The sequence below is a fragment of the Cynara cardunculus genome (genome assembly GCF_001531365.2).
Source record: "Cynara cardunculus var. scolymus isolate 2C chromosome LG 17, CcrdV1, whole genome shotgun sequence".
Classification (NCBI taxonomy): Eukaryota; Viridiplantae; Streptophyta; class Magnoliopsida; order Asterales; family Asteraceae; genus Cynara; species Cynara cardunculus.
Genome location: NC_037544.1, coordinates 27,686,662 through 27,697,379, shown reverse-complemented (window position 1 = coordinate 27,697,379; position 10,718 = coordinate 27,686,662). Strand labels below are relative to the sequence as shown.

The following is a 10,718-nucleotide window of genomic DNA, read 5'->3' as shown; positions in this document are numbered from 1 at the left end:
TATCATATATATATATATATATATATATATATATATATTCTATAGTTAAAAGATTAAACAAGACTGGTTCGGGATTAAATAACCGGTTTGAATCCAAACTTGATGATCAAGATTGATTTAAGACCAAACCCAAATGAAGTTCTTGACCCTACAGGTGATTAACAAGCATTAGATGACTCATGTGAATTTGTGTGTAATCTTTTATTATCAAGATAACATTTATTACATACTAGAAGTAGAAGAAATGTATAATAGATATGAGAATTGGACCATCAAGGATCTGTCGGTTCAAGTATTTGGATTTGATTAAGTTGAGAATTTCAAACATAAGGATCGATTAAAAAACGAATGGTTAAGGATATCAGGCTTAATCCACGATCGTGTTGTGGATTAAAACTCAATTTATGAAGGTTTGTCCGGTTTTACTTTGAGGAAAGCAATAGTTAACTTGAGAACAACAAAACAAAACAAAATCAAGCTCGATCAAGGCTAGTTAAACTCGATCAATACTAGTTGTTAGATCACAATCAGTTAAAAGACCAACTTTTTTCTTAGCTACTAGGGCGGGCACTCAAGGGACACTGAACCACGTGCTACCTCCAGTATAACCATAATCATGTAATAAGACTGGACTCTATGTGTATGTAAGGGTATCTGGATATATATTATTTTTGTAGGACAATGTATGCATACGAGAATAGGATAAATATGTACACATACATATAAAACGTAATGAAAAACCAGTACCAACCAAAGAGACCGACATTTACCAAACCCTCACTTATTAAATGACTTCTTTGGTAGGAATCATAGGAACAATCGAAAATCTTAACAGTAAACACATGGCCACTTAGGGATTTAATCTCCAGTTAAAAAAAACTTATGCATTAGATAAGATAATATCTGTTTAAAGGAGCAAGGGAATGATAACTGAAGACACAAAAACGAATTAGATTCCCGCACAAACTCATTCCTTCCCTTCACACAAAGAACATGCAATCCTTCAGCCCTGGTTCCAGATTATAAAACGCCTGATTATTGTACCAACCACCCGATGCCGCTAACGCTGGAAGTTGTGCCGCCACTTCTTGAAACATACGACCTCTGTACGCAACCAGATCCGCATAGTACACTGGGGTCACGAGAGATACGGGTTTCGTGCACCGTGCATACGTGTAACACAGATAGTAGATCAGCTCCTGCATCGTATCAGACGAGAACCCATTCTCATCCCACAGCACCGAGTAATGTGTCGGCTTACTCGTTCCCAGCCCTCCAAAATGACTGTTGAGATAGAAATCGAACTCCAAAGGATGGATGATACCTTCATCTACAACTGTCCCTGGAGGTATGTTCCCAGGGTGCACCCCATCCCTCTCCGTTTTTGGAAATAAACGAGTCGTGTGCCGTTTCTGTGCAACTACGAGCGTGATCGATGGCTTGTAATCTTCGTCGTAAATGGCCAATTTCAGATCGACCAGTTCGTTGTTGAGAACCATATAGAATTGGCCGTCACTTACACCATCACGAAACACAATGATCTTGTTGGGTTTACGCCGATTCACCTGTTCGTAAGTTTTGATCAGATCCAAACACATTTTCCCCAAGTTTTCAATCTCCTCTTGTCGGTGAAACTGCGGGGAGACACGGGCAGCATAGCGGGTTGCAGCAGGCCAGTTAACAGAAGCCACAACAGCAGCTATGGATGGGGACGTTTTGTTGGATGCAGCAGGATGATTTACGTCGGCACCGATAAACATAACGTGATCCTCGTCCGAGAAACAACTGAATCTTTTAACAAGCTCAACATTACTACCTCCGAGCTTGGCATTAATCTTCAAACCAAGGTTCGCAAAGTACTGATCATTTGCTTTGTTGATTTCAGTAGACAAGCAGCACTGAGTCACCACCCCGATCCTTGTCTCGGAGACCCATTTCAGAGACTTATAACCTTCATCCCTGGAAGCCATCACACAAATGATAATTTGCAATTTCCCTTTGCATCTCCGATCAGCCTCTTCAACTATGTTTGAAAGAAGACGAAAAAGCCCATCAACACTAGACAGTTCTCTCATATTAGAGAGACGGACCACTAGAGGATCCTCCATGCCTACACCGAGGCTTCTGCATCGATTCATCAATTTGTCAATAAAATAATCTGTATTACATTTGCCGGCACTGAAATCGATCAAGGCCCAACACTCGGCTGCTTTTCCCTCGACTACAGTTTTCCCCCCAAGAAGATTCCATTGACATTTAAGCTTGTCGACTTCCATAGACTGCATCCTGCCGTTTGAGGAACCAACCTTCAAATTAGGTGGTGGCATCACTCTGCCAGAGACTTCTGTCATGCTCATGCCAATCCCAAATTCAAAATTTTGAATGACGCGATCCCTGTTAAACACATAATACACATCAGAAACAAGATACCAGCAATCTAAATCAATCTAATATGAACATAATCAACTTCAACCATGCTTATTGGGATTTCTGAGAACACCAGCAATGAAAACATGACTGTTTGGTAATTGCTTAACGATATAGCAGGTGGTTTATCAGTAAGCTTCTAGAGAGAGCTTTATGCAGAAAGCCAAGTTTTTTTCTTCCAAACATGCCCCTTCCAGTTGATAAACAGAGTCAACATTATCTATACAGGACTTAACAGTCGGCATATCTTTATATAGGACTTAATGAAAAACCAACCAAACAACCGCTAAGTTCTCATTTGCTTGCTTATCTAGTTGAATCACTCATCTTAATTGAATCACATTTTCTGCTTATCTAGTTGAATCACTCATCTTAATTGGCGGGTTAACGCATGTCTGTCGTATGTTTTCTTGGGTTGTTTCTACGCTTGGATTTTTTTACTTTAATTCTGCTTCTATTTGAGCATTTACTTGCCGGATATAAAATATAGCATCAGTTTTACGATTACTAAAAAAATGACGGGTGAAAGATACTACATACCTAGAGGCATGAGGTCCATATTCCTCTTGAACCATTCTTTGTATCTCGGTCCTTCTCTGCCTTGCAGGAATAAGCGACAAGCCCCTTAGTTTCTTGTTGGCTTCCTTACTCAGTTCCTCCTTGGAACATCTTTGACCCTCAACCAACACGCAAAACTCCATTGGAACACTGTTTGGCTTTTTACCCCTTCCCAACTGCAAACAAGGAATATCTTTGTATTGTATTTCTTTGCCCCATTTCTCCTGAAAGTAAGCCAAAAGCATGACGGTTTTTGGTTCTTCTTTGCCCTTGGGGTCTTCTTGCTCAAATAAGATATTCCTTGTGATTTCATCACTCAATCCAGCAATAGTGTATTTCTGTTTGGTACGACGATGAGTCACAGTTACCTTCAAGCCCTTCAATTCATCTGTAACTTCCCTCTGTAGCCTACGAACGTCACCAACTCCTTGAAAGCTGGGAATACGTTCCTTAAGAAAGTCAATAACAGGCATCCGTTTGCGAAATGCCAAAACAGAGTAGTCCAAACACATTGCTAACCCATTGGAGGTTGGCTTTAAACTCTGCTGGAAACCTTTAAATGCCGCAACACCACAATAAAGATCATCCCCCTTTTCAAACACTCTAGGATAGAACCCCCTACCACCCTTCCCAATCGAGATCTTGTGAGAATAAAGATTTTCCTTCATTACTAAGTCCATTCCCTGTAACACAACACGAGGAATTTGCAAAAATTTCCCGCTCAAGTAGTCTTTTAGCATCGACAGCCTTACCTCATTCACAAATTTGATGGTGAATTCATATGTTCGGCCATTAGTAACACCACCATCAGATAATTGGACCTTATAGGTCCCTACCGGCAACCGAACTGCACTGAAAATATTCTTCTCGCCATCATAGGCAGTTTTCAGTAATGGGAATAAATCAGGTCTCTCAGAACATAATTTCTCCCTGATTAAACGGAGATCATCCTTTGTTATGGACCTTTTAACCGACTGATTGTCACAAGACCCCTCTCGTTTGACTTCTACATCGTAGTGTAGTAGGGTGTTTGATGGATTGAATGAGACAGGAAAATGGTTGACAAGAAGCTTTACCGTCCTCAATGCAAGTGTACCACCGCGGTCTGGGCGCCTAACCGGATTAAATGCATTTTCAACGCTACCCTTTGAAGGTTGACGTGCTTTTGGAACCTCCTGAACTTGAAGATCCAATGATGGTAAAAGAAAAAGTTGGTCTTAGTATCAGGTGACAGTTCTTACATCAGAAGAAATAACAGAAATGTGCAATGTGCAAGCCTTTGGGATTAAAAAACAAGTTACTCAAATAGACAGACTTTATCAAGATTTCATCATACAGTTGATTTCATGAACTTAAGTAATGCATTCAACCTCATCCAAGAAAAGAACTAGACTCCATGTCACAAATATTACTCTATGGATACAAATACTATCCAAATTAGACCATTGCTTATAAAATAATAAATAAATGAAACAACAAGGCACAAACACAAACAAACTAGACTACAAGCATGAAAGAAGATCTACTTAAATTTCTTCTGCTTATCATCAATTTTGATTTTCAAGTCCTAATCCTTTCTGTTTATATGTTAATTGTTACTATATACGAACTTATAATATACTGGATTCTTGATGACTAAATAAAATTCTAGAATTGCGGGATATATTTAACATTGATTTTACCTGATAACATCAAAGATCTTCTTGATAATTCTATACAGAAAGTATTTACTTTCAATTTTATGTTAATAATTTTTGAGCAGTCATATTACAGCTCATAATGCTGAAATGGTACTTAGGTCCCAAACGCTTACTCCGGTAAACGCTTTCTCCGGTAAGCGCTTACTCCGGTAAGCGCTTACTCCGGTAAGCGCTTACCAAGTCACTTTACTTTATCGGATGAATATGGCAAAGACTAAAATCTTACCCGGTAAGAGCGAAGGCAAAAATCAAGAGTCTTACCCGATAAGTGAGAACGAGAACTCTTACCATGGTTAGCGCTTACCGGGATAAATTGTTGCATATGATGCGTTTTAGTGAACAAAATCTTACCCGGTAAGTAAGCGTTAGTGTTGAATTTTACCGGTAAGTGCTTATTGGGTAATCGTTTAGGTAAACGGCCCCTTAATATTCTACTCTCTCTTGCTCCATAGATTTCTCAAGCATTAGCATCAGTTTTACCTTCCTGTTTTATATCATTTTCCTTATTGTTTTCCAGAAAGTACATTCAAACTCATAATAAAATTCTTGGTATTCACCTCAAGTTCAAACGCGAGCAAGATCAATATAAGAGAATGCCTATATCTTATATGATTTTAGACTAAATATTACATGTGATTCAAGTTCGGTCACACGAACCTCTAAAATCACATGTGATAATAGGCGTTATCAAGTTCTCTAATTGGAACCCAAACCTATAAATAGTTAGATTCTAGCGAGAAATGCATTTTTCTCGTCAGATGTGTCTGTAATGTATCATTCACATGATATATATGCTATATATATATATATATATATATATATATATAATGGTACCCCTATATTGTGTAGGTGATCGCCTTCATTCCCCTTCACCACCGTCACAACATATAAGCTTCACAAAGAATAACTTAACATTCACACAATACAAAGTACTCTCACCGCTTTTCTCAAGTCTACACCTCATAATATCAAAGGCGGTGGCCTCCGACTGATTTGGTAGTAGTGGCAGTGGGTTCAAAGACCAGCGTAACCGTGTATTTTGACCCTTTGAAACTTTAATATCAAAGATGTTGGTCTTCACGAAAAAATGATCTAAGATGACCTTAAATACCAGCAGATATATCACCTCAAGGTCCAAAAAGTTGCATACCAGAAATGCTACCAAGCATCTGAGTGAGAATCTGAGTGAGAGTCTGAGGTGCAACATTGCCGGCCGATGTCCCTACTGATACCATCCGATCCTCTGCCGATCGGTTGCGCGGATGGCTTCCATCATCGCCGCCCTCCGAAACCCTACCTCCTCCGTACGGATGGTGTTGCGGTGGGTGCTGGTAGCCTCTGCCTCTTCCTCCTCCGTACTGATGGTGTCGCGGTGGGTGCTGGTAGCCTCTGCCTCTTCCACCACCGTAACCACCACGCCCACGGCCAGAGAAGTCACCTCCTCTTCCTCCGCCACGTCCGCGACGAAATGAGTCACCTCCTGTTCCGCGGCCAGAAAAATCAACTCCTCTGCCTCCACCACGGCCTCGGCCACGGCCATCATAATCCCCACGATCGTTGTTACCTCGATCCATTGCGTCAAAGAAGACGTTAAATGTTGGATTCCCAAGAGCGAAGAAAGCTTGACGTTCAGTTTCTTGGGGATTTGCAGTTTTTATGGGAAAAGCAACATGAAATGGAGCTTATACGATGGTTCTAGAAGATTCACACGCTCAATCAGCTGACCCTCACGTTGACTTGATTTAAATTGATTTTTTAGGGTAAACTACAAATTTGGTCCTCGTGGTTTGTTGTTTTTAACACTTTCAGCTTCTACGGTTTTAAAATTACAAATTGTCCTTTGTGGTATGTAAAAACGATCAGATCTACCTTTTAAGGCTGTTGGAAGAGTCCAACAAGTGACGGGTATTTTAGACTTTTTACAAATTTCTGTCATTTTTTCTAGAAAATGAAATTTAATTATTTTTATTTTAATTATAATATATACACACACACACAATGTACCCTCCTCCCCCCATTTCTACAATGAACCGTTCCATACCTCTTACCAAACATCTCTGACGACACCTCTACCCGCCAACACATGCAACTTTCTTGAGTTCCCTACCAACAAATCTCGTTTCCTCACTCATCTCTTCGAAAGAATAAACGAAAAGAGCAAATCGAAGAGGAACACATGCGGAGAACAAATTTGGGTCTCCTCCCGCAACCATGTCGGCTACAACCATCCATCGGCATTTGTTCATGCACAAACAGTGAGTGGTTTAGACCAATGATGACCCCTCTCTTCTCTGTACGTCACCGACCTCCACCATCATGACACACTCTTACACTACGTCCTACCTTTATCTGTTGAAGATGGTGATATGTAAAGATGGAGACGTGGGGTGGTGCTTGGAGGGTGAGGGTCGTGAAGGGACTGGACCAACGAAGCTAGAAATTGAAAACCTTGGTTACTAGAGCTTGAAAAACGAAACCCCTATTGTCGGAGCTCGAAATTTAAACACTAGGTAGCTGGGTTTTTTTTCTTTTTCTGTTCTCCCACCTTCTTAACCAATATACAGAATTTTTAGCATGGACTATTTGAGTAACACCGCAAAATTTGGGACAATTTGTAATAAAATAAAAGGTAGTTAATTAAAGGATTTAATAAATCAATTTAAATATTTTCAATTTTAAAAATATATTTATAATTTGGGAAGTGGAGAAAATGGGGTGATGATTATGGAAATGAGATCATCAACCATTTGTTAAGCCAATGAATAATTTTGAGTATAATAATCGTTGGAAAATTTTGAAATTTGATTTGCTACTTTAATTTAATCTATAGACAAATGTGACAAAGCAGGAAGTAAAAGGTTGGTTTCGTCAATATGCCAAACTTAATGAAAGGAAACTGTAACAACCCACAATTTTCATGTACAGATAATCCACATACATATTCTCATAAAATAAAATATAGTATAGTTTACAAAACACGGGTTAATAATAACTTTCTTCAATACATTTATGAGTAACTTATTTCATCAATTACTAAACCTTTTCCTTGCCTTTATCTTGCGAGGTATGATGACCTGCAAAACATGTTAGTCCAACAACTGAGTATTAGACCCAAAAGGTCTGGTGAGTGTACATAAATAACATACTTTCTAAACTAGTAGTTTAGAATCAAACATGTACAAACACAAGAATTTTATCTATATTTGTCACAGATCCGTTCTCTCTTGCGGTTACACCGCCATTTCATCTGTCTCGCGGTTACACCGCCATTTCATCTCTCTCGCAGTTACACCGCCATTTCATCTATCTCGCGGTTACACCGTCATTTCATCTCTCTCGCGGTTACACCGCCATTAAAACCAAAACTGGTAATAAAAATACAAACACTTTAGCTGGATTTGAAGTCCGGTCATCCTTGTCCGGAGATCTAATCCGGACAACTCTTGGTGTTGTGTTTGAATGATTTAGCCAAATCCGAACATCTCATGGCCGGTTTATGGGAAATCCGGTTGCCTCTTGGGCGGTTTAAGAAGAATCCGGTTGCCTCTTAGGCGGTTTAGGACAAATTCGGTTGCCTCTTAGGCAGTTTAGGACAAATCCGGTCAAAGCTTAGTCGGTTTAAGGTAATTCCCGGACACCTCTTGTCTGATTTAGATAGCATACCGGACATCACTATTCCAATTTAGGATGAAATCCGCACAACAAGAACAACATATATATAATGTAATAACAAACCAGATCTATAAGCAATTAAATTGTTATACAAACAATTGATACTTCAAAACTTTTAATACTCACCTTAAAATGTTGAGCGGATTGAATCCTGCAATTATTCTCTCAATGTATGAAAAAAACTCTTAGGAATCGAAAAACCCTTGCAAAGTGTATGGCCGTCTTTTACAAAAGTCGGCTATACACACACCTCATCACCTTCACACACTTTCATACAATCCTTTCACACACACACACACACGTATATATATATATATATATATATATTCAAAAATCTTAAAATCAAAACTTGAAACCCGAATATTACAGAAACCGATTCATTTTTGGTAACTTTCTCATTCAATCACTTCCATAATCATCATTATGGGGAGGAGCCATGGGTGTTGAAAGGTTAAGAAAAAAAATACATAGAGAGGATGAAGAAAAGATGAAGTGGTGTGAAGAAACAAGTAAGAAATCGACAGTCGAATGAGTAGACTTTCTTCGAACGAAAAACGATTGGGGGTACATTTCTTAATCAAATTCGATATTCTATGTATGGTTGGATTCAATGTTCTTTCGAATGGTATAAGTTTAGAGGCCAATAACAGTCGTATGTCACGTATTTCGAGAAAAACGCTACTATAACGGCGGAGTAAGAAAACTTGAAATAAGAGTTATTTATTTGATTTTAAGGGCTATGAATTTATGTTGAATAACGAGTATCATGATTTTATGCAAACAAATGGTGAAAAACGACGTTAAATTGGGTTAATTTGATTGGATAAACTTTAGGCTCGAAAACGCGTAAAAACGTCTAAACCTCAAATTCGGAGACTATAATCCATGAAAATTCATGATTATTGTTTCTAGGGTTGAAAAATATTTTGATGGTGTTATTTTGTAAAGAAAAAGAAAATCATTGAAATCAGTAATAAAAAATGAGAGAAACGAATGAAAACCATGAAAATGGACGAATTCATGTTTTTTCGTCGAACGGAGTCCGGCGACACATTATGGGCCGGGACGAGCTATGGGCTATGTTTTCGTGCTCCATGATGGGCTTTAATTACATTAATTGGGTTTTTATTAATCAGGGATTTAGTTATTAATTAGGTTATAATTAATTAATTTAATGTCTAATTTAATTGATATATTAATTTAAATCTTTTATTTGGTTAATATATTAATTTATTTTAGATAATTAAATTTATTTACTTGATTATTTCCTAGAGAGAAAATCATTAAATGAGTTAATAATCATTTTTAGTGACGTCGTTTGGGATATTCGAATTATTTGAAACGTTTTTAGATGGGACGATGGGATTGTCTAATTATAAAGATTAATTAGAGTATGAGAATTATATAGTTCAGTACTTTGAGGTTGACCAAGGTTGACTTTCAGTTGATTTTCGAGAGGTTAAACCATTAATTAAATATTATGGTATGAAGTTGTAGGTTATCGATTGAGTGTTGACTAGAATCGACCTATACGTAGAGGTGAGTCTTCATGAGACTTTAACTAAGATGCATGCTTATGTACAAATTATTTGAGCATTACGTTATCTTTTTATATACATGTTTATGGGTTTATTACATATATATAAATTATTATTGTGGGTTGCATGCTATTTTGTTTACGCGTGCTTAAACATTAATTAACATGCTATAAACGGGTCAATACTTTTGTCGGTTATGGGAAGGGGTCAAAAGTCATAAGGGATGCCACATCCTAGGGATCGGTGATCGGACAATGGATAGCCGTATAACTCGGGAAAGTGCCGATGACAGTTAGATCTTAACGCGATGGGAAATTAAGATATCCCATTATTATTTAAATAAGAGTTTGAAACAAATGTGCATATTATTTTATTTTGGTTATTGTGTGTTTTATGCATGATGAGATATGTACGATTGTGCACAAAAATCATGAACTCACTGAGCTTGGTAAAACTGACTACTAGTACGCATCTCAGGTGCAAGAGGTTCAAGGGTGGACAAGGGCAAGGTTCTCGCCTAGAGAATTATATTATTGTTATTTTCGAATGTTTAGATGATTTATGTTTAAACTCACTTTTAATGTAACCCGGTATAGGACGGGGCGTTGAGCTATAAATTTTATTTTAATTTTGATGAATTATTTGATATTAGAAATAGTAAAAACAGTTGTTCTCCGAGTAGAGTGAATGAATTTYTTAAGTCTTTTACTTCTTTTAGACCATACCAATTCATGCATTCTGTGATATCTTCTGTATCTAAAAGCTTGATGTCAAAAGAACGTTGGTTTGGTACGTATAGCATACCGCCAATGAAATCTCAGTT

General features: G+C 37.9%; 1 protein-coding gene across 1 annotated transcript; it reads right to left on the bottom strand.

Annotated features, from left to right (window-relative positions):
* Positions 1-758: 758 nt before the first annotated feature.
* On the bottom strand, positions 759-6,287 carry LOC112500115 (protein argonaute 2-like). Its single transcript, XM_025103421.1, has 3 exons — positions 5,836-6,287; positions 2,968-4,165; positions 759-2,394 (listed from the first exon to the last, which is right to left on the bottom strand). The coding sequence occupies exons 1-3, from the start codon at positions 6,257-6,259 to the stop codon at positions 981-983; spliced, it is 3,036 nt and encodes a 1,011-aa protein (XP_024959189.1). The 5' UTR covers positions 6,260-6,287; the 3' UTR covers positions 759-980.
* Between the last annotated feature and the right edge of the window lie 4,431 nt (positions 6,288-10,718).